We start from the raw sequence: 24,367 nt of genomic DNA on the forward strand, positions 1-24,367 counted from the left end.
AGAGTAATCCCACAGGCCTGACCTCAGACGATCTTCATAGATGCTGCTTCATTTGAAGCATTTCCGCATTTCTTGTTTGCGGATCCCTGGATCATGAATTTCCTAAATGGCTAAAGAACCGAGAGGGACCTACTTGTTCTCACCGTGTCGGCGTGAGGGTTGAGTGAGTCACTGTCACTTTAAAGTTAGGAGGGACCGCTGAACAGGAAAGCGCTACAGGCGCCCCTCCGGTTTCAGTTCGCCAGTCCTACGTTCTTTGGGTGCTACATGTTACTCTGGGTAGCCTCCAGAAAAATTCGTAACTTTGGAAGTAACTCTTTAGGCGCTTTACTTTACGGTTTTAACAATTCAAGCGGACGCTGGAATTCAAATCGAAACCGAAACCAAAACCTTTGAACTCTGAAACTTCCATAAAGTTCTATATCGGATGGTAAGCGCCTTAGGTACGTTTCCAACTTAGTTGTCTTCTGCTTCCAGAAAAATTATGGATAGGTTTAATGTTATGTTGCTGCAAATATCCGACCGACTTGGAAGTGATAGCATTTCGAGACTAAAATTTTTGTGTAAAGACAAAATTGGGAAGAAAAAAACCGAAGACATCACAAGAGGGATCGAGCTGTTTGAGTACTTGATGGAGAGGGCAGAAATTGGGCCTGGCGACACGGTATTTCTACGCCAACTTCTCATCGACATCGGTCAGCAGACTGTGGCAGAAATAATCGATAACTATGAAAGAGAAGCGAGCATCGCCAAGCTGCCAGATGAAACGGAGCAAGGTTAATCACTTACCAACATGCCAAATGACCACTCACTCAATGTTTTCAGTTCACAGTGCCAGTGAATAGTTAAAACAGGTTAAACAGAGCATTGACTGGGGCTTTTGGTTACATTTTTATGTTACCAAAGGGAAAAAAAGATAAAAGAGCTCAAGGGCATAAATTTAAGTTAAGTTATCTTGCATTTGTATAGAAGCTTTCCTAATTAACAAATGTACACAAGTACTTCGTATCAAGTAAATTACTGCGGTTTTACTTAAAATTCAGTATAAAGGAGCCAAACAAAGTCCATTCCGTAATTCTCTCGTTTTGATTGCCTTACATTCGCTTGTTCGTTATATGAGGTCTGTGTCTCTGTTGCAGTGAAAATCAGCTGCGCCACGGACGTATTAGTTGATCAGCTGGGAAAGAAGTGGATGCAGTATGGACGAAAGCTTGGCATCAGCGACAGCAAGCTTGAAGGCATACAGGAGAAGCATCCTCGCAACCTGGAGGAGCAGGTTAGAGAGCTGCTCCGAGAGTGGAAGAAGACGCGCAAAGCTGAGGCCAGGGTGGACGACCTGCTCAAAGCACTGCGCGCATGCAGCCAGAACTACACTGCCGATCTTGTGGAGAAAAAACTCCAGAATCTCTGTATGCAGTGAAAGTTTCGGCGACGTTTGACCTCCGGCAACTTTCCCCGAGCGTCTGGTTGTACCTAGAAGCTGATGTATTGGGTTGCTTTGGCCAATTGTTCAGCAAAATGCAAGGCACTTTAACTTTGGGATATGTTAAAAGCGTTATTAAAATGGCTTACTGCGGGACTTAAGTGTGTGGGTTGCTTTACTCAGGTACTTTGGGGTTGGGGGAAATCTCAGTGTATTTAAATATGCATAATGTGAATCGATTCTGTTTACAAAAATACTTGTTTACTTTTTGTATTATACATTTAAAAGATTTTAAAAGTATATAAACAGTATATGCAATAATAAATAGAAGAGCTCCTTTAAATCTGAAGCATTGAGCTTTTCATTGGAAATTGTAATTGATTGGGAGACCCACATCCCTGAAACAATTTACTCTTGTACAATATATAATAAAGGAATAAAGTGATTGTTTTATGTCTGTCATTGTCTACAGATTTACACACCACTTACTGATGTTGATACCCTTTGTCTGTAGTAGTGCAGAGGTGTTTGATTTTTTTTAAATCCTGTTGACACCTGTGCTTTACAATAGTCTAGGCAGTCCAGAGAACAATATGAACATTACATGGGTATTTATTACTGCAATATTAGATTTGCAGTACTACTATCACAGACAGCTAAAAGTTACAAATAAGCCCTCTAACCAGTTTTCCAGTGTGCTGTGAGAATTCTGACCCATCGCAGACATGCCAGATGAGTTTTCTGTGAACACTGATAAATCATGGCATTAAAATGATCCATGTAAGTAATACTGGCCAACATACAAACTTAAGCCATGATTAAAAGCAGAGAAAAATACTAAATTTCCCAAAGACATATCTAGACATTCCACTATAAAGGAAATGTAATAAAGTTATGTAGAGAGTAGCTCCCTTCTGAATCCTGTAAATCCCCAACATGTTCCATCATGATCCAATAAACTGGAGTGATCTCACAAAATACATCTTAAGAAACACCAAGCATACCTGTAGCTGCAAATGTTGGGCCCTCAAAATGTAGGAAATAGATAATAGTCAGGTATAAACATGTTCAAAAATGAAAATTAAGCTTACCTTAATGGATGGAAGGGAAATACTCTTAACAGGTCAGGTAAATAGAGGCACATTGCACAAGCTGCACCATATCCTACCTTAACTTGAATCAGAATTGTCATGGCATGTTGAACGCTACTCGCCATAGAGCACTTTACTTAGAGTAAACAGAATAGATGTGTAGAATTTACACAAGAAATCTACAGCGTGTGATTCAACTACATTTACACTTCCTCCTGAAGGTGAATACACTATGTGCAAATATACAAATACAGTACTGGACTAAACAGTTAGTATAGTGTTAAATAAGTCGAGCTGATCACACTTTCTGAAACATCCTGTAGGATGAGCCGAACGATACAGATGGAGCAGACGATGTTTGCTCTGTTAGTTCTGAGAGTACGAGTTGTGTTATTTGTCCCTGGGGTGCAATCTTAGCCAGGCATCTTACAGATGGAGCGCTGCAGGTATTCAGGAATGGTACCTGATTGGGAGAGGCGGTAAGAGAGGTGTTTACCGAGGTCAGGGTGCATTTTAATTGCTTTAGTGGTGCTGAAACAACCTGCTTCCCTTCAGCTTCTTGGCCTTGCTACCCTTTGTCTAGCTGCAAAAATGTAAACTAGATCTGTAAACTTCAAGTGCTGTTATTAATGTACAGAGAGCAGAGAAAACAGGAAACCTAAAAGCATCAGATGTGCTCTTCACTGTTGGATGGGATATTAGATGGAATTATTGTAACTCATAGCGGTTTGTTAAGAACAAGGCTGAAATGGAGTTTATTAATGATTATGTGGATGTATCTGTAGCTAGTTGATTGACTGTGGACCTTTAAGATCATTACTAGCACAGACATTCTTAAACTGAAGGTCTACAACCAGTTCACATATTTACTGTGTTCCAGCTCCCATTGCACCTTATAATAAAGATCTCTGTATTAAGAACAAGCAATGCAAATTGAATCATTTGAGTTTGAATTGCTATAAAAAAAAAATTCATTCAGTCTAAAATGATCTTTAGTGTAAATATTTGTTTACTATTCTTTAATAATTTAAGCAGATATTGGTCAAAAATAAATATATGCACAGTATACTTTAGCCTACATGTAATTTATTATATACAACAGGAACTGGAAGTGAAATTAGTGTATGTTTCTCACTTTACACTTTTAAGGTAATAGGCTTCTGTAAGAAATTAAAGGGGAGAATTGATATTTTGAGTTACTTTAACACTCCGTCAACCTCTATAATGTCATTTTTACTCATGTGGGGTGTGGCATATCCGGACACATGGATTTGGTCTTGGTACAATGGTTGGCAACCTGCCACTCTTAATCTTCGTGAAGCAGCACTACCTCTAGAGTAAACAGGGTTACAGTGGAACACTCCTGCCGATTGGATCCCTGAGTCAGCAGACACTACGTATTATAGATCAAGGCCTATCCTAGATTATTCCTGTATGCATCGCTAAGGAAGAACAGAAGCTAGTAGCCACCCGTTAGCAATTATGTCATTTGTATTCGTGCAACCTTAGCAGCACTGGTGCTTTTGTCTGAATTTCTTGCAGCCACACCCTTGTCCTTGATGGAAAAATATCAACCTTGCCTCTTTCCCACCATACACCTGTGTATGTGGGCTCTGGCACACGAATGATGCCACGGTGCCACTTGCATTCATCCCACAGCTCTGGCGTCCTTTTGTGCTTTTTGAGCTCGGCCCTTCACAGCAATGTAATGAACATTTTTTTGTTTCTTTTGGGTGGAGCTAGGGCATGAGCAGTTTTAGTGGTTTATCTTAAGGCAGTTGCTGCCCTTGTTTGTAAAAGTAAGCAAATCATTAGTACCTTTCAGTGCATAGGCCTGGCTAATTTGAAATCAAAATGAACATTTTCTTATTTTTGGACAGTTCAAGCATGTCCTTCCAAATCAGATTTATTAAATTGTAATTTAATAAACAGCTAAATGCTAAATCTTCCAAACAATGCTCAATATGTCAGTTGCCCCTAAACCTTAGTTTGGGGCCAGATTGGTCCGTATGTGGTCAGGCCAGCTTAGGCCACCATGATAACCACCCGCCTATTGAAGCATGTGGGAAAGCTCCAGTGTGAGCACTTCTGCTGAATGTGTCTGTCCTTTGGAACCATTTGTGCTGGTTTGATTGGGCATGCAAATTACCCATGACAGTTTTTGTGATGCTGGAAAATGAACTAAAAAAATGTTTAAATCTCATACATTCCCAGGGGCACAGGTGGTTCTACAGCCAATAGTAAACTCTGTAAGGGGGTTTGATGTATTAGGAAATACATTTTTTGTGAGTACTGAGAAAATGTCAAACGTGAGTTTTCAATAGATTTAAAAATGTTTAGTTAATAAAACAAACATTCAACATTAAACTACTTTCCATTCTCACTTATCTTATACAATACAAAGTTATGTTATATTACTCTTTCCTTTCCCCAAACACTGATGGGGAAAATTAAGAAATTTTGGCAGACTTAACATTATTTTGAACTTGAGTGTCCTTTGTTTAATGACTTCCAACCATGCAAAATCAAAGGTCAACATTCCAGCAATATACGCTCAACCACAGATGGTGGAGGTGTTTAACTGCACAGTGCTAATCGCGTTTCCTCCAATTCCTGGATGACGTCCAATCCACTCAAATTGTGCACCAAGATGATTCGACACACACCACTGATTCCCTGAACCCTCCTGAGACATGAAGACAATGGTCAGTTCATGTGCGTTTATTTGGATTTTATATTGATTAGTATAGGATGTTCCAGTAGTTATAATACAAATCCTTATTCAGAGCTCTGCAGGCCAGAACATCAAAAACTGATTAATTCTTCTTACACATAGAAGAAATATATCCTCTGACTGACACACACACACACACACACACACACACACACACACACACACACACACACACACACACACAGCAGGCAAACATACACACACATGCAGACCTCCCCTGCTGTGCAGTTTGCCAATCGAATAAGTCAAAGTCATTTCTATTTAGTCTATTACGTTTGGCGGAAAAAGGAAGTTTTAGTCTCCAATTAAAAACAAAAAATTAATTTAAAAAAACTTAAAAGGTCTATTTGACTTTGGAACTCCTTTCCAAAAACAGAAATTACTTTAACATTTGGAAATTCAAAGGATGATAAAGGCCCTCTACCCATTTTGATTTATATATGTCTTTTCTGTACAAATCCACATTAAATCTATGAAAAATACCATTCACACTTCAATGAAAGGTTAGAAAAATGCATATGCTTTGTAGTCAGTATCAGGAACCCTACTGAAGCTCATCTTCTTATGACTTATAACTAGCATCTCTGCATAACCAGCCAAAGAAATTCATCCTAAGTTTCACCCAAGTGTCCTTGGCTGCCAAACATATTAAAGGAAACAATATGCACATGCCAACAAACGAACATTGGCCAAAACATGAATTCAAAGGAAAGCGAAGCAAATTTGATCCGATCAAAAATAAATACTTGAAATTAATGCGATAACTGACTAAAAAGACGACTGTGCAGGAAAGAAGTTACAGTAATCATCTGCTCTCCCAGTAACCTGTCATAGAGACACCCCATGTTTCTCTCCATGCAGTAGGTTAGGGTAAGCCAAAGGGTCAGCCTGGTGGCTAGTGCTACTGGTGATGCTACAGGAGACCTCCAGCTGTGTTCTGCTTTCCTCTCCGATGTCGTCCAGTGAAGGCTCTGTACCGGTAGCATCTCTGACAAAAGCGGAAGGATCTGAGTAAAAGATGGCAACGTGATCCTTATTGCTCTGGTCTGTCGACAAAGAGTTCTGAACTTCTGAGCTTCCATAGCTCTGGGAGGTTGTGGCCTCTGTGTGGCTGCCACTCCCACAACTTCCTTTTTGTTTTGTTTGTCTTATTCCATTTGGTGTGGCCTCCTTGAGGAGGGGTGGTGGGCATCACCTATGGACGGGGCTGGTCATCGTGAACCAATGACCTGGACGTAGTTAGCAGGGTAAAGGCCCACCGCACCGGTTTCCAGCTGCCCTTTACACCAGCCCTGCTCGTCCTCTTCCTCGAGTTTCAGCAGCTCATCCCCTGCAACACACCAGCAATGATGCAGAGATTACTCACATGTGTAAAACGCAGTATCAGCCAGGCCTAGAGTTGGTCAAAGTATAGGACAACAGTGGTTCCATTGCGAACCACTATTTGTTAAACTATGTTTGGAAAATAACATTTGAAAACTATGTGGGTAAAACAAAGTCACCACCAGGTGGCAGACAGCGGCACTGTTCACTCTGCAATCAAGCTTGTGCCACGAATCATGATGCTACCATTACGTGAAGATGATCATGGTTCCAATGAATCCTCTAGAGAACGTGAATGTCACCTGAAGCCAAACAACCGCTATAAAAATCCCAGGGTATCTGTCATTCTGCTCTGGTAACGTTAGAACAACAAACCCTCCAAAAACTAATTATAGTACTTATGAAATCCACAAGAAACAAATTACCAAGAAGACAACACACTTACCATAACCTTTAATGCACACACCTTCCCTCGGTACTTACAGGCTACATTTTTATTAAGCCACCCAACATACGTGCATTTCATAGGTGTACAGTTACAGACTGCAATCGAGTCTGTTGGCATGCACAATTGGTCAACCACTGCCAGTTCAGCACTAATCACATTCAGACTACAGTACCACTGTGGGCTGGATACCATTTGGATGGCAAACCATTGCCTACACATTGGTGACACTGACATAGTACGGGGTGTTGTGCTGGTCCCAGTTTCTAGGGCACAGCAGCATAAGGGTCGTGTTTTGGCCGATTGGTTGCCAGGGATTTTAACGACACGTGACTGCAGAGTGGAGACATTGGCCACTGATAGGTTGGAGAATAGCTTAAGCATGGCAACAGTGGGCTATTAGTCTCTTGATACACTTGATACATATAGCATCTCCATAAAAATAAATGTCTCCAACAGTTAGGGTGGGGAGTGTACTCGATCTGTACACACGTTTCTAGTTTAGACCAAGTTATGCCAATTTTCCCATCTGTGCTTCATAGTCCTGTGGGGTCCTTTCCCAAATGGAGACCTGTGGTCCAGTGCACATCAAACTTTCTTCAGTTAATTTTAACATCTTGTTTATAAACAAGCAAAAATACAAAACAACAACAAAATTAATGTTAATTATGCTAATCACAATAAAAATGTAAAAACAAAGGGTAACCAGTGAATTTGAGACAGGGTAGACTTCAGCGTTAAAAGTACAAAGGAATCATCCACTCTGAGCTTTACCCACCTACCTGCCTGAAGTTGTAAAAATTGTTCAGTTTAGGCTCAAAGCTGTGGTTTTACCATTTTTCACACGCATTTCTCTAAACTTCATACTTATAAAGTAACAGCATTCTAAATACGACACCCCAGTACACTGAAGATCATATTACACAAGTGTGAAAATGTGACATGCCCTTCTCATGGGCAGTAGCCAGTAAAGTAGTCAAACTGGTTTATCAGTTTGAAGACCGAGTCATTCGTTATCGAAGGTTAATGCATGCTTTTTCGAATGGCTTTGTGATGCTGTACATCAACACGATAAGACCATAAAAGGACAGATTAGGCTTTTCCGTCAGGTTTGTGTCTAGTCAGGGGCCCAGAGACACCTTGCCCTGATCTACAATACAACAGTCTCGAGAAAACCTGCGTGGATGTCCTTTTAGGTTTTTTGGTGGTTTATACCACAGAATCTAAGCAAAACACTCATGCTCCAAATCGTCTGGGTCTGATCGACGTGCCTTCTGACAGAAGGCCAGAACTGGTCTGGTCTGAGAGAAGAACAGGCGTGGAACATGCAGACCGTCTAGACGACTCCCACCACTCCGCAAGCCTTGAGCCGTGCTCAAACACATCTTGCTGAGGCCAGCATGGGTGTGTGTGTGTTTGCATATACATGTGTGCAGCATTAATAAAGCATTAGTAGGGATTAATACCTGCTTTAAAGCTCAGCTCATCAGACTCCTGCCCAGTGTAATCATACAGCGCTCTAACACGCACGCCTGCTACCTTCTCTTCATCTTCAGCCTCCATCCCATTGGCCGCGATGTACTTCTTGGGACTCTCTTCGTCAGACCAGTCCGAGGAGTAGTCTTTGGGCGCTCTGCGAACGACATTAAAAAAAAGCCATTTACAGTCACATTTGAACCTCCGTCAATGGAAAGCAACTTTTAATCACTTCTGTTTTTCATTTTAGAACATCATAAACATAGAAAGAAATAATCAAGAACCAAAGTAGAAATTTGGTAAAGCCATCGAGAAACAGGGAATTTTTTCTAAATATCTATATTTTTTTCTAATATCTAAATAATAAATGACTAGTAGTGAAAACATGCAAGAACTAATCCCCAGGGCTGGTGACGCAGCAGCAATGCGTCACCACAGACAGACAGAATGCGATCTCCAAATCCCAACATTCATTGCACCGTGAAGCAGTTCTCTCGACCGTCCTGAGGTCCCTAATGATTGGCTTATGAAAAGACCAACACCTCACAGGGCACCAGTGCAGAGGCTTCTGTCCACTTACACCATCACAGCCCTCAGCAAGCCCGTCATGGAACAGGATTCATGTCTTAAACTGACATAGGAAAAGCACCAGAGTGTGTACTGGTAAATGGTGACAAAGCATCTGGTCTGTTGCCCCCACCAATCATAAGGTCATAAAGTAAGTGTCTGTTCACTGACGTTCGCTGTGAAAAGTCACCAAAGGTCTCGTAGTGGGGATCCCCTCCATGCCACCTGTGGGTTGGAAAGAGTTACACACACACCAGACTAATAAGGGTGGCAGCTGCTGTGGTTTGGATACTTAATAACACACTCAAGCATACTTGACGTTCTGTCTGAGTATGCGTGCTTGGGCGTACGTGGTTGTGTGTATATCTATGTACCACCACCCACACAGCACATGCATGCATAAGCATGCATATGTGCACATGTACATGCACACACACTTTGTACTGAATAAGCTCATAAGACTGCTGCTGTAATAATTTGCTAGCTTCCAACTACAGCAGGAAGAAGCCTCCTCAGGGAACCAAGGTTACCAGGATAAGAAAAAACAAAACAAAACAAAACAAAACAAATAACAGCCAATTACACTGAAACGGTAAATTCCACAACAGGGTTCCAGATACAGCAGAAAAGACACTTCTGTAGGTTAAACTCTACCATCTCATAATGATGACAAACACGTCACCAGCACCCTTCAGAACAAGCAGCTCCAACATCTTTGTGATCTACAGCTTCTGAACAAGAAATTCAGGAAACTCTTCAAGTCTTCATCAAGGAGAAGCACTTAATCAAAGCAAAAGAAACAAAGCACAAATATATATATATGTGTGTGTGTGTGTGTGTGTGTAGGTAGGTGGGGGGACTGGCCATCCTATTAGGAGAAATGATAGAAAGCTATTTATTTATTTATTTATTTATTTATTTATTTATTTATTTATTATCTCCACCTGACACAATATGAGGCACAGTGAGTATCCCACCCAAACACAGAGAGAGAGGCCAACCGACTGACCGACCTGGTGGCGTTCTGTGGAGATGGAGGAGCTTCATCCGTAGCAGAGACGATGTTGGTCAAGGTGACCACGTCATCACTGGTGCGGCTATTCCTCTCTTTGCGGCCAATAGGGCGGTTAGCCTCCGGAGACCATTCCTGACACACACACACACACACACACACACACACACACACACACACACACACACACACACACACACACACACACACACACACAAAATAATGCAGCAACTTGCAAATACACAAAATTTACCACCATAGCCCCCCAGAGCCAAAGACAAGACTCCTAAGTCTAAAAGGCCACAGACTCTCTGGCCTGCCACATGCTGGGCCTCCATCCGGAGGCAACATGATAACTCCGTGAAAGCTGAATACAGGCAGGGTCTGACGCACACAAAGAGCTCAAAGGTGCTGGGGGAGAGATGAGAACAGATCCTCTGGACCCAAAATGCAGGCGCAGAGCGAGGCTTTGGCAATACAGCATGGAGCTCAGGGCTAGCTCCGTGAGCAGGAACCAGGCACCTCCTACTGCTTAAATTATGCATTCAAGGGGGTGTGTGTTTGGTCCGGCTCAAGCTGTGCAGACACAGCCACACAGCCACACACACACAGCCACACAGCGAAGATGTTGACTTTGCTACCATGCGTGTGGCATGTGTCTACAGCAGTGCTGAAAGGTGGTGTTCTCCTCGGGGTCGGTGCACTGGGGAAGAGGAGGAGAAAGGAGAGGAGGGGAGGAGGGGAGGAGCCGATTCTGGCAGAGCAAGGAAGATCTTGCATTCCAGAAAGCACTTGTGGGCCATGCCCAGACAACAGCGCATTCACTCTCAGCCCATTAGGATTCGCCATGCTTATAGCTCATGGCTCAAAATGGCTCAGCCAATCACCACTTGCATACAGCCGCACTGTTCCAGCTCCTACTGGAAATGTCATATCGCCTGCCTAAGCAAACGTTGGCATGTCAGAGCGTTTGTTCATGGCTGGAAAAATACTGGACTGACCTTTAGGGTCCACAAACATTTAATCTAAGATAGAATGGAATGGGTCTCCTAATTTTGCAGCTCAAACTGAGGTCTGTTCATACTGTACCTCAATCTGGGGGTTATTTATACTGTACCTCAGACTTGGGGTCATTTGTACTGTAGACTGGAGTCATGTCTGAACTCAAACTGGAGCCTGTTTATACTTTACTTTAAATTGGAATCAAGTCATACTGCCACACAAAGTCAATTCACACTGTACCTCGAACTGGGGCCAGTTCATGCTCATTCCGGGTCCATGGGTGTTCCTCCACCACCGCAGGTCCTCCGTGTCGCTGGCAGCATTGATGCTCTGCCTCAGATCACGGTACAGAGCCTTAAACCTGAGTGCAGACATCCCATAGACGCTATAGAATGCTCATTATTCCCTTCTGTTTTGAGGAACCAAAGTCAGCGCAGACATGCACAAAAATAACCATAGCTTTGTCAGTCTGGCTCATTCTCTCCATTCCAAAGCATTGGTCCTAACAGCAGTTATCAAAGCCAAAGTGCAGGCCCACACCACATTGCCATGAGTCATTGATGGGGCCTTTGTGGATACCAGGCGAGATGAAGAGAACACACCTTAAACAAAGCCAGAGATCAGAGGGGAGATTCCTGTGAGCAAATGACACAGGAGGATTAACTGCTCAGATGCTCGAGAGCAGCCAGGTAATCACAGCGGCAAAAATGTGGGATTATGTTGTTCAAAACAGTAACATACCTGAACATCAGTTACAACCACATCTATACAGAACAAATGAAGGCGAAAGGCAATATTGGTTCATCAGTTAAAGGCAAGTGCAAAACACAAACACTACCCGTGCCTCAACCTCTATCCCAAATGTCTCTGGTTAATAGACAACAAGAGGCGTAACATTCTTTTTTAAGTAAACAATGATAAAGTCTGTGGTCAAAGACACTTGCAGCTACTCATTAATTTTTAACATTTTTTAAGCGTTTCCACCAATTTCCTGCTTGTCACACATCACTGAGAATGATGAAAGCATGAGGGGGACTCAAACTCTGCTGTATGGAATCTGGGAAAAGGACACGCTTTCCAGCTGGGATTTTCCACCAGATCCGACCAGCTGTGGAACGTGACCGAACATTGCCCCTGAGAGGGCCACTCGCTCACCCTTCGTTGCTGGAGACGTCCAGATGCTGGTGAATGTCCAGCAGCACGTCCTTGAAGAAGAGCAGCCGCTTCTTTTCGGCATCCTGCGTGATCTCAAACACCTGCTCCATGTCCTCCATGTAGCGTGGGTTGCAACGGTTCAGCTCCTCCAGAGTCCTCTCATACCGCTCTTTGGCCTGATGCCACCCACACACACCCACACCCACACACACACACCCACACACACACACGAACTGAAGCTAGCTAGTTTTAAGGTTCGGTCAGTGTTTCAGTGACAAATCTAAATGTATGCATGGTTCATGGTGCATGGAGGGGCGGGGGAACAGAACAAAAAACAAACAAACAAACAAACAAAACAACAGGAAGCAGATCCCCTTCTCCAGCTAAAATAAATCTGTTCAACATGTACATCACAATGCTTTAGCAAGACATTTTAGCTGTGAGTTGCAGAATTTTGCTTGAAATAATCATTGCCAGTTGGGATAACTGGGAGCTTCCTGATGGTCCAAGAATTTGCTGGCACACTGTAACCATGTTCCTGGTTCATCTAGACAGTAAAGCCTCCTTTTGCTCATTAGCAAATGCTGCTTTTAGTAACATGTTCCAAGTTGAACATGTGAATGCATCAAAAACAATGGGTGTGTTTTTGGTTTGTTTTTTTGCATGGGGCTGGCACCAAATTTGTGAGTTTTTCATCTTGCCTCGGTGTTTCATCGCCTGGCATTCTGCCTTCATCGCTTTAGCTGATGGGAGAAGGGGTGCACTTAAGCTGTGTGCTTTCACTTTGGAAGGATGGAGTTCAGCTCAGCTAAGCTACTCTAGCACTGTAGTAAAGAGCCTCTCACTGCCATCCTGGGGGGCAAAAACTCCCAACTGGTCTCGGCCTGGAGTCAGACTGGAATGGAATCAGCAATCTCACCGGCTTCTGTAGGTTCAAGACAACTGAAAACTACCATTACACCGTTAAAGGACCAAACACTGTTAAAGGACATTCATGTTTTCTGTATTTGTGGGAGTGTTATTTCTGCTTGGGCTGTTGGAATGAGTACTAGTTTTAACTTGACTGCTTGGATATGGAAGCATTGTGAGGGTTTTCCCCTTCACTGTTGTTCACAACAGCTGAGAGCTTAAAGTATTTTTAAAAAAAGTAAATATTTCAGTGCATATGGGTTTAATGGAATTGTGTACAACTCTACACGGGAGTTTAATGGGTATGCTACATTCTGGAGCAGAGGATCTGTAGTGGTGTAGTACAGTATGTAAGAGAAACTGCATTTTTTTTTATTATGGTTTCTCTGCCAGAGATTGTGTCAGGCCTGCAGTCTGAGTGCAAACGGTGCTAATGCTTCCCACATCTTGTGCGTGTTGCCAAAATAAAAAGGTCTCATGGACGTTACATGAGTCACATCCATGAACTTACAACCCAATTACTGCCAATTACAGATTCATAAGAATGGCTGCCCCAATACTCAACACAAGCATGGTTACCAAACAAGCCTTGTCTTGCCCGGAGTTCACAGAAACTCTGGCATTTTACACTTCCACCCACTGCCTGCTCTGGCAGACTTTCAGCTCAACAAACTCCACTGTGCATATGCCTCACTTGCATCCATTCATAACATCAGGGACCAGGTATTAAACCAAAGCGCATAACCAAATACACAGGTAACCTTTGTATCCCGTGAGGCGCTGTAGGTAACATCAGCAATATTCCTACCTTCTCCGCTTCCTGCTTGCACTTCTCCACTCGTGCCGTGAATTTGTGCACCTCCTCCGGGGACTTGGTGGGGTCGGCCTTTGCGTGGGTCTCGCGTGTCTCCGCCGTCCTCTGCTCCTTCTGGGCCTGGTGGTAGCTCTTCTTTGAGGCCTCCACCTGTCACCAAGGGAAGGGAACAGTCAGTGGCCAGCCGCTCCGGGCTCAGAGGACGGGCTTCCGAGACACGTTACAATGCCCAAGAGACGAGGGCGGCGGTGGTGATGCGCTCACTTCCTTCAGCTTGCGGACCCAGGGTTTCTGAGCCTTGCGGAAGCCCTCGTCTGCCTCTTTGGTCTCCCGGAAGCCTCCCATTATCTGCTTGTGGTATGCCTCCTTCTGCCAGCTGCGGATCTTCTCGCTGTCTTCGGTGACCAGCCGTTCCTTCAGCTCCACATGAATCTCGCTGAGCTTGTCCGCCGCATCCATGAACGCATGCCAGGCCTTCTCCAGTGTGCCATACTGCGGGCCTGAGAGCAAGAGGTAGAGCCAAGCATAAAGCTCCTTAAACCAATAAGCTATTAGACTCATGCTAAAAAAGGCCCTCTAGTCTGAGAGATTTCAAGGTTTTTATGGTGTTTCCCTCACTGGTGGTCTCTGTGGTGCTTCAAAAAGCACCTCTAGGACACTGCAGTAACTCTTAAAAAATAAAAGGCATCTTTTATGAAATCGCGCAAACACTCCTTTGACACAGCTCCACGTCTCCGATGCGTCATCCTCTAAAAATAATGTGTGCGTCAGAGAAGAGTCTAAGACCCAAGAGTCCAGGATCCAAGTGGTAACATGGGCCTGAATGATTTGTTTTCGCCCTGCCCTTTCAAAGACAGAAATGACCTGAGCGTGCGCCTAATCCAAAGCCTCTAGTGGGAGGTAATCTTGTCCTCCATCTTCTCCTCTGTTCCCTTCTGTAGTGCCATTAATGCACTGCGATGCATGAGGGGGGAAAAAGGCGGTCCGTTCAGCCGGCCGGAACCCGCCCAGGTCACACAAGTGTGTAAGGAAGGCGGTGTCACCTTTCTCGACCACGCCCCTCCACTTCCTGGACCAGTCATATAGCTGCTGGGAGTAGGCCTTCTCGATCTTGGCTCGCTCCTGGAAGCAGCTGACCAGCTCGTTGCACAGTTTATAGCCGTCATCGACGCGCTTGACCGTGCGCTTGTAGTTCCCCGGCTACGCACAGGGAAAGAGAGTTACATTCAGAGAGGTACACTTTCTGGGCAAAGCAAGTATGAGCTAGTTCTCACCACATGCTGTAAGGTTTCCAGTTAATACAGGCCTGCCTTTCTTAGTGTTAACATTTTCAGATTAAAAAAAAAAAATCCCAGGGTTATACTGACAGATCTTGTCACCGTTAATCACGATTAAAATACTCCAGAACTAATTTCAATCCAACAAGCCCAACAACTTGCACTGACACATGTAGCCTACAGTGTGCAAGATCTTAAACCAACAGCCTTGCTATGACAAGCAAGCAGGCAAACTGCAGGGCTTTTTTTCCTCCTCCACAAGCATTTGGGAGTAAGCAACCACCCAGTCGGCAGCGTCAAGGGTGGAGGTTTTACTCCCACTCTGTCTGTCGCTCTCTCTCTCTCTCTCTCTCTCTCTCTCTCTCTCTCTCTCTCCCCCTCACACAAACAAAAAGATTTCCCACCTATGTGTACAAATGGACTGTACAAAAGCTTAATCTGGGAGTGCAACCCTAGGATAGATTACTTGTTCTGGCTACTGCTTTGTACACAAGAGGTATGTTTGTGTGTGCTTATGTGTGTGTGTGTGTGTGTGTTAGAGAGTGAGAGAGAGAGAGAGAGTGAGAGAGTGTGTGTGTGTGTGTGTGTGTGTGTGTGTGTGTGTGTGTGTGTGTGAGAATGCTTTACAAAAGGAGCCTCTCACCTCCCAGAAACTGCCATAGCTCCCAACGTCTTGCAGGTCACCGTTGGAAGACATTTGTTCGTCCTTGCAGCACAAAATGATGGCGGCTTTCAGTTAGACTACAGAAAGGGTAAAGAGGGAAGGTCTCAGAAGCTGAATAGCAAAAAAAAAAAAACCACACAAAATAAACAAACCACGTCTCCCAAAATAAACACAAGCACTCTAATGAACCCGCAAACATTAAATAAAGTGCCGATTTTGCAACTAAAACAAGTTCAGCCACATAGTGCCCTTCTGGCATACGGCCACCCAAGCAAGTCCAAAAAACTCAACCTGAACACAGGTGTAGTGCCTCAAGTCACCAGCGTAAACAAGCTCGAGTTTGCTACAGAGATGAGGTTGCTCTTACTGCGATGTAGTCCACCAACACTTCACCTTTGCTACCAGCATTCTTTCACACCTTAACATTTTGTAGATTCAATGAAGGATCCACCCTTGCCGAGAGAGAGACGAAGAGAGACGATTGAGTCGGCCTTACCTACAACCCAAACTGTGTGTAGGAGAGGGAGGAGTGTCTGCCGTCCTCTGGCTCGGGGTAACGCTGCTCAGGCTACTCGCCTGTTAGCGCCGCTGCCAGGCAGTCACCCTGCAACGTGTGTTCATATGCCCATCTGACACTTCCATCACTCGCCAAGCCAAAGGAAACTCCCGTGCGCCGCCTGCCTTGCTCACGCTCCCGAAATAACCCGTTTTATCATCGCGTCAGCTGCCGACTAGACCCCCTCGGCCTCCGTCCCAGAGTGAATTCAGAGGGTCGAAGCCAACGGCCCATGCGCAGACTTGTCGTGTGTGTTGTTGTACTTACAATGGCTCAGGGCCAGACCACGGCTCCTAGCTCTACCGGTGCAACCAAGGTCATTTGGGGTGGCCTCCTCACAGAGCCTCAACATGTGAGAGGAGGGGGCAGATGTTCATTAGTCCAGGCCAAGCATAAGCAGTGCTGATGGAATATGTAAACGTGCAAAAAGCTCTGAAAGCCCCGAAAAGCATCTGAATGGTGGCAGCTCTAGCTCTGCATCCAAAACTGCTCTAGATCCAACCAGACACAACATTACTGCTACTCTAACTCTCATTCCAAAATATTTTAACTATTCACAAATGCTCCTAAAGAAACATCTGAGATTGTGTCATTCAGGAAGTGGAAGTTTGCATCCAGCAATATGACTGCAATGGGTTTGGTTATGCTATAGAACAGTCCAATCACCTGTTGGTTTCTCACACCTTTATGATGGCAGTAGTCCCAGTCTTCAAGAGAAGATAAGATTACAGATCACGTGAGTCACTCTGGGTTGGGGGGGGGGGGGGGGGGAATGCTAAGAAATGGAGTTCAGATTACTTCCTCTGCTCTTCCTGTGCACAGTAGCAAGGTTGGGAAGAGGCAGTTGGAAAGCCACACCTAGTGCAGGCATTTCCCACAGGAATGCCGGGAAAGGAGCAAGCAAGGGAGGCCAGCTTCAGCCCAGTGAAGAGTGATCACCCTTAACAGTCAGTGGGCTGTGAAATTGTCAGGTGGCTGCAACCGGGAGCTTCAGGTGGAGAAAACTGCGACAGGGTTGTGTGATGAGGGAGCACCTCCATTTTCAGGGGCTTTGCAGGAGGCCCCTCTCTCTGTCTCTCACACACTCACACATCGCAGGACACCTCTTGCATGCCACATATTAATAGAAGCAGCTGCATCGTGCATCACACTAGACTCCGGAAATAACCAAAGCCCCCTGGAGCCATTGGAACTGGCTGGCAGAAACACGCAGTAAACTATTAACACACTGTTCCCCTTCCACAGACAACTGACTCAAACAGCTGCTTGCAGATGGGCTGAAGGAACTTGGCGGCCAGGTATAGAGACATGCTGGACATAAATGGCACAAAAGAACCCGGAGGCTGGCCAAGCATCACTGACGCACGTTTCCAAACGGCAAATACGAAATACAAGACCAGAGGGCAGAAGCTTTGTCCATAGAATCGCGGTTTCACATGACACTGCTTCCATATCAGCCAGCCACATCCAATGGTGCAGAGTTAGTCCATTCCCACTGAGAATGTGGCTAAGAAGAGAACGCAATCTAGGGACAGGTGTGTCCACAAAGACAATAATTACACAGGCTCTTTTCAGGCCAAAATGGTGCATAGGCAAGCATGTTTAGTGCATTCTGGGAAACCTAACAAAAGTTCAGAAAGGTTTTTGAGGCTTTCTGGGAATGAGGGCCAATTCTAACAAACCTTCCATTGGCCAAAATCCACTAACAGAATCTGATATTCTAAATGATTTTTTTTTTGGGGGGGGAGCTTTCAAAGTAGAAAGAATTGCCACAAAGCTCAATAAACCTCTGGCCATTATTTTAGTTTCATTCAATAAAACAGTCAACCAATTCATGTGCATGTGCCAGCTAAATGTCGTCAAAGGTTGAAGATCTAATTACAGCCCTTAAATTATAACTTTCATCCAAGAGTTACAAAAAAGGAGCTTCTAAAGTCTAAACTGTCACTGAAAGTTAAGGAACTATTATTTGAAAACTTGTTTTAAGTGCCATGACTCACTTTGCCTGCACTTATTCTGGAATGCTGCATAGGAGAAGTCCTTCACCACAACATGACACGGACTTGCTTAATATGTCTGTAATCATTTACACATTCCGATGAAAACCGAGGCCGTCATGCAGTCAGTCTGAGCTTTCTAGAAAAGTCTTCAGTATTGCTAAGAGGTAACTCAAGACAGTCATGCGTGGAGCGAAGGGGCCGCGCTTCCGTGAGGGGGCCCCCACCTCCCCTGCTGCTGGAGGATGTTTACGCTGCATCACTGGCAGGCTCGGCGTGGGCCTCCGCTGCACATCAGCGCTGAAACATCTCATGTTGGACCTGGAGTGGAGCATCCGCGGGTGACGCAGCCGGCTGCAATAAACCAGTGCAGTGTGGGACGAAGGTCAGGATTAGCTCACTGAGGGGGGACACTCGACAGCAAAAATGGTTTTCAAGGGTAGTGGAGGAGTATTTATGGTGGCAGTAGAAAGCAGTGCTATTGGCAGGCCAAAGCTGAGGCCTGGAGGAAAACAGATGGCAAACTGCACCACATTGGGAACCCATTACAGCCTTTACCAGATTTGTCAGATGTGGTTTTGAGAACAGAACTTGTGGCATGTGGTACTTGTTAGGATGGTAGTTGTATTCTCCCTCGCCTGCCGCTTCCCTTCTCCCCAGAGAAAATCTTTCATCAATTTTGCTATACCTGAAGTACACCTTAACCGCCGTGAGAAGACAGCACGAAATATCAAATCACACAAACACAGACTATTCAGAATTGTCAGCATGGCAGCCAAACAACCAGCAGAACAATGGCTTCCATTTTAGTGGAAAAAGGCCACTGGAGGCAGGGGGCAGACACACCAGTAATCCCCTACTGTGGGCAGGGGGCAGACACACCAGTAAACCCCTACTGTGGGCAGGGGGTAGACACACCAGTAAGCCCCACTGAGGGCTGACAGTCATTCATCTAATTAATGTATACAAGGTGGTGGAGCACCACAACAGGTAGCCTTGAATAGCTCCAATAATAGAACATGGAGCCTCCACTGAGATCAATGAGTTTCAAATAAAAATTGTCCAAATTGAATAATCACTCTGTCCATATAATGCAAGATGACGTTGTTTAGTGGTTTCACATTTAAGGACAATCACACTACCTCATTAAAAAAAGAAGAGCTGGTCAAAGGCATTTTATGAGCATATCCAGTAATGTCGTATGGGCGCATCTTAAGGAGATGAGAGCCATGTGGACTTCCATCAGCCAGCATCATCTGAACTACTGACATGACCCTAATCCTCACCAGTCACCAGAACCATCTGAACTACTGACACGACTCTATTCCTAGTCAGCAAAGTAGCAACACCCAACATGTAGAGAAGGAAGTTAGACTGTAATAAGCTGCCATGGGATCAGGTACAACACAAGCATCCAGAAGACAACAGTTGATGAAAAGCACGCAACGAGGACGATGCCATGAGCGCTGCCACTCCTGTCAGCTAAGAGAGCGCACTTCACATGGCTGCCCAGCAAGCACAAACAAAACTTACCCAAGTAGCGGTGAAACGTTAGGAGTTAGTAAATGTCTCCGTCCAGGTACGCTGTCTGTACAGTGGCCCTGCAAGAAAGGTGGAGATGGGCGTGGTGTTAGAGGTGCCGAACGCAAGAGGCCAGAGGGACAAGCTCGTCCTGCAACGCGGAGGATTACGCCACGCTGCCGTAAAGGCGGCAGCAAGTTAATATACACCCCTGGAACCCGAAGGTGGTACATTCCGAGGCAGCGAGTCAAATGCCACACATAGAAAAGCTGGATATTCTAAGGTACTGTAAAACTGCACCAGGACTCACTGTTAGTGCTCCCTGAACAGGAGCCGGTCACATGTTAACTGCCAAATTCAGAGTCATTCAATTCGCGCTCACAGGGCAAAGCATTAAAACCTGACAAAAAAATTAAATGGATAATGTCTTGTCACAATAAGCAAAAACTTTTTGCTTTCTAACAATTTTGGAAATCATGGCAATATTATATATAAAGTGGCGGGAACAATTTCAGCTAAACTTCAAATGAAACCTGACTACCACATGAAAAATGTCTCCAAAAAGCTTTTTTTTAAATAAATATCTAGGGATTACATGTAGCACCCCCAAAACCCTAAAACATGAGACATCACCCATTGCATTTACCACATTCTTCAAGCCTCTCAGGTTCAAACATGCTTCTCTCATTAGTCTCAGAGAACACAGCCAGCCACCCCCTCCCACCATAGCCTAGCGGCCCAAACCAATCCACAAAACACTCATCTAGAAACGCATGCAATCTGTACAACTGACTTCCGAAGCCTTCATTTGCATGTCATGCTGTGGTTGAGCACTTGAACAGGGAGCTGTGATCCGTGATGCCCTTTAACAATTGTGAATTAGGTCAAAGCTGAGCATGGAGTATTCTAGTGTTTTTAGAAGATGACTCGCAATTGCACTGGTGTCTCTGCTGTTCCCTGTAGTGACGGTGGGATGCTGGGCGCTGTAACAAAACCCTCTTTGTTCTCGACAAGCCTACATGGCGACCCAAAGTCCACTGAGCTTGCAGGAGTAGGGTATATTGAGCTATTCTAAAGGCTCAACACTGGGCTCTTTGACAACTACAGCTGGTTCACTGAACAGTTGCAGATTTGAAAATGTGGAAAAAGTGGCATGGAGAATACAGTGAGTAACTTTGCTCTGTAATATTCCTTTGAGTGTCACCAATGTGCACCAATGATTGTGACCTGGCTGACTACAGGGTTTAGGAATACAGGAAGCTCCTACAATCCACCAACAGAACCATGGCATCTGATCAGGACAAATGTTATCTGTTTACAATTTCCTGCTATGTGAAATCCATAATCTGTGTAGACAACATACCAAACACTTTTGGAATAGGAGCAGTCATCATTAACTTCAATCAATCTGCATGTCTTTTTCCATGTAAACCTACCCTACAGGTTTAGGCTTGTCTCTTTGGGTGCAGAACACCTTCACCCAAGTTCAGAAGAGCTCCACCAGTTCCTCACCAAGAAAAACGGTTTATAAATTCCATTCTCTCACAATAATCCACTGAATCATTCAGATAAGTTCTGTACCCATAGCTACACCAGAACAACAGCAATGTGAACTACAACAGAAGGCCTTTTCAAATGTAGGAACTTCTGGAATATTTTGAGCCAAAAAGCTGCTACCATGTTTAGCTAGTAGAGCAAAGCAATTACTAATACATCTACTGTAAAGAACAATGCTAACCACCAAGGAAGGTAAACCAAAGTAAAGGATATGTGGGAAGGTGAGGTGAGTGAAATTTACATACCAGCACAACCCCCAGAAACATTAACACTAGCTGCTCTCCAAGGAGAACCATAGCAGGTAAACTGACTGGAAGTAACTATAACTTAGCCATTAGTACTAGGCTTCAATAGAAAGTGTGAATGAATAACCAAGGGAAAAAAAGGCAGTTCTCCACTCCTGTTTCACACACATAGTACACACCCATTGTCACAACACCTTCTGTAACCTAGGGAGGTGTGGCACATAATTGGCATGGTATGATAAAATCCAAAATATCAGGACATTTGATAATATTAATTATACTGGCACAAGGCCCAAGCGGTACTACAAATGAGTCGGACCACACGATGGTTCAGGGGACCTTTTCAGAAACTCAGAGGGCATGATGTCTCCATCAAGACCAGTACAAGCCAGAGCTAAATGGCATAAATTGTTCCTTTACATACAGTATCTAGCATAAAAGTGACGAATGCACAGCAAGTCTCTTTTTAATGAGAGTATACCTAATGATTACACTTTACTTGGTGTTAAATGCCAAAGGTGTATGACGGTGATTGAACAAGAAAAAGGTCTAAATGTGCAACACAGGACTTTATAAGTGTCACAGCTGTAGAAAATAAGCACAAACCTTATTTTGACTTCATTATATATGATAGAATTTGGATCTGATTCCTTTCCAAAGCAAATTCCATATTTCCACCATTGGGTTTTACTGCCGCCAAAATATTCATGAGTGTTGGAATTATCTTTCTTTATGCAGGATCTTCGATATGTGAAGAGATTTGATATTCTTAGCCACTGTGCTCCTACCTTTGTTCCAGCCCAATCAGTTCAGATTTCAGTGTTTTGGGGTTTCAGAAACAGGCATAGAAGATAAGATAAATACCACTTTGTCAAATATATCGATGGGTAGTTGACATTATCAAGATCTGGTTAGATTTTTCCTGTTGAAAATCATGGACCTTTGCCTTAAAAGCACAGCCAAAATTCCATTTTGTTCTCATTTAACTTGAGCATCCAGTCTCAACTTCAAATGTTCAACAAACGTGCAGTCCAGAAGGTTAACTTTGTTTGCACTGTTGGCCAATGTGTGGCCAATTTGCAGTGTGTCCTAATAATCGATTTCAAGACCTTGTGACCCCAAGACCCAATAGTCAACAGTGATCCATTTCTTTGGACTATGGCTAACTGATCTTATGGCAAGTCTTTGGGTTTCTCTATGGTGATGAATAACTGGCATTTCACATGGAGCCTATTGCCACATTTTTGTGTCTTGGTGAAGTATGGCATGCCTGCATAGGAAGTCTACAACACTGTTTCTCCAGAAAGACATCCGTAATAAGAGTTTACTCTGTTATTTTATTACCAGTTAATTGTATGTGAACATGGACTTCATAGCCAACACAGATGCTGTTTAAATGTACTACCTCTCCATTTCACAATAAAACAACATTCTAAAGTCAATAATACCATAACTCATTGACATCGAAAGTGAAATAACTTGAGAAAGGGTCATTTTTGCACACATGTATGGGCCATATAAAAACTGGAGTGGTTACAGTGCTGTTGGTATCAAAGGAAACTAATTTTGGGTGGTTCCTGGTGAACACACTTCATAGGTTACACTGCCCTATTTACTTAATCATTATGTACTAACCCACATAGCTAATTGAATAGGAAAAATAAATAAATAAATAAAATATGAGGGGATTCTATATATATCCCCCCCCCCACCCGAATACATTGCAAACAAGTTACGAAGCTCATCAACACTGACTACACGTAGCTTTTTGTCAAACTAACACAAAACTACACTTCTTACTGTTGTAAATAAGCGATTACTTTCCGTCTAATTGTGAACGAATGAGGTCCAGTCGTTTGCTTGCGTAAAGCTCTCAATAGCTACTTTACAAGAAGTCTGTCTTGAAATCAACTTACTTGTAAGTTTGCAGGGAGCGACGACCCACCCAGGGAGCGCAGTCAACAGATCCTGCGCAAGTTTACTGCATGCTGGAACAAACAGCGGATTTATATAGTCTAAAGGTAAACCGTGTCAATGTCCATCGGTTCAGTATTCAGATGAAAATAACATTTGGAAAAGTTTAAGTGTAGGTACCTAGAGGCGAAAAAATTAGGATCCTTCCCTTCCTGCCATGGTAACGAAACTAAACGGAGAAATAATGTCCTGTGTAGCAACCAGTACGCAGGAGTTTAAAAAACCGTTAATGTACGCGCATGTAGCCTATAGGACTGGGCTACAACAAATAAAACACTTTTCCTTAACAGTAACCTATGTCAATTTATCAGGCCTGTAGAGCAGTCTTCGGCGATGTAATTAGATGTTGCGTCTCAGCATTATGTCCTTTGATCCAATTACAGAAATGAACCCTTTAGAGTAGAATAACATCCGAACGATGTTTCTTTTATCTCCGGAATTTACAACACTGGCAAAAATCATTACAGAGTGTTACAGCTCACACATAAACGATAAATAGGCCTACACAGATCCCAAATACTCCTGACAAGCTCAATCGTCCTCGATTCATCATCAGCAACAGGAAAAGACTCCAAAATCCTCTTATCCAGGTGTAGGAGCGCCCTCTGTGTGTTAATGAGAAGAT

The 24,367-nt window shown here is 43.8% G+C and overlaps 2 protein-coding genes across 7 annotated transcripts; one reads left to right on the top strand and one right to left on the bottom strand.

Annotated features, from left to right (window-relative positions):
* Positions 1 to 210: 210 nt before the first annotated feature.
* On the top strand, positions 211 to 1,880 carry fadd (Fas (tnfrsf6)-associated via death domain). 2 transcript variants are annotated; one of them, XM_027011719.2, is made up of 3 exons: positions 211 to 443; positions 570 to 776; positions 1,140 to 1,880. In XM_027011719.2, exons 1-3 carry the CDS (start codon positions 428 to 430, stop codon positions 1,418 to 1,420), a joined length of 504 nt encoding a protein of 167 aa, XP_026867520.1. In that variant the 5' UTR covers positions 211 to 427; the 3' UTR covers positions 1,421 to 1,880. The 2 variants fall into 2 exon arrangements, with proteins under 2 accessions (XP_026867520.1, XP_026867513.2); XM_027011712.2 differs by having other exon boundaries at positions 212 to 776.
* A 3,339-nt stretch (positions 1,881 to 5,219) lies between these two features.
* On the bottom strand, positions 5,220 to 24,312 carry pacsin3 (protein kinase C and casein kinase substrate in neurons 3). Of its 5 annotated transcripts, XM_027010558.2 has the most exons (12): positions 23,863 to 24,312; positions 23,685 to 23,756; positions 19,979 to 20,046; positions 15,872 to 15,969; positions 14,995 to 15,151; positions 14,216 to 14,451; positions 13,946 to 14,101; positions 12,229 to 12,404; positions 11,314 to 11,434; positions 10,073 to 10,206; positions 8,483 to 8,649; positions 5,220 to 6,578 (listed from the first exon to the last, which is right to left on the bottom strand). In XM_027010558.2, the coding sequence occupies exons 4-12, from the start codon at positions 15,923 to 15,925 to the stop codon at positions 6,460 to 6,462; spliced, it is 1,320 nt and encodes a 439-aa protein (XP_026866359.2). In that variant the 5' UTR covers positions 15,926 to 15,969; positions 19,979 to 20,046; positions 23,685 to 23,756; positions 23,863 to 24,312; the 3' UTR covers positions 5,220 to 6,459. The 5 variants fall into 5 exon arrangements, with proteins under 5 accessions (XP_026866359.2, XP_035385596.1, XP_026866350.2 ...); XM_035529703.1 differs by lacking the exon at positions 19,979 to 20,046; XM_027010549.2 differs by lacking the exons at positions 23,685 to 23,756; positions 23,863 to 24,312 and having other exon boundaries at positions 19,979 to 20,154.
* Between the last annotated feature and the right edge of the window lie 55 nt (positions 24,313 to 24,367).

Source organism: Electrophorus electricus, chromosome 1 (assembly GCF_013358815.1).
Source record: "Electrophorus electricus isolate fEleEle1 chromosome 1, fEleEle1.pri, whole genome shotgun sequence".
NCBI classification, from domain to species: domain Eukaryota; kingdom Metazoa; phylum Chordata; class Actinopteri; order Gymnotiformes; family Gymnotidae; genus Electrophorus; species Electrophorus electricus.

Bases quoted from the DNA above. Each gene is read 5' to 3' on its own strand.
- fadd (XM_027011712.2), top strand. From the start codon at position 485: ATGGATAGGTTTAATGTTATGTTGCTGCAAATATCCGACCGACTTGGA. The intron at 777-1,139 runs GTTAATCACTTA...TCTCTGTTGCAG, and splicing joins GCCAGATGAAACGGAGCAAG to TGAAAATCAGCTGCGCCACG.
- pacsin3 (XM_035529703.1), bottom strand. From the start codon at position 15,925: ATGTCTTCCAACGGTGACCTGCAAGACGTTGGGAGCTATGGCAGTTTC. The intron at 15,152-15,871 runs GTGAGAGGCTCC...CCCTGTGCGTAG, and splicing joins GCTATGGCAGTTTCTGGGAG to CCGGGGAACTACAAGCGCAC. The intron at 6,579-8,482 runs GTATTAATCCCT...GGTGTGTTGCAG, and splicing joins TGAGCTGAGCTTTAAAGCAG to GGGATGAGCTGCTGAAACTC.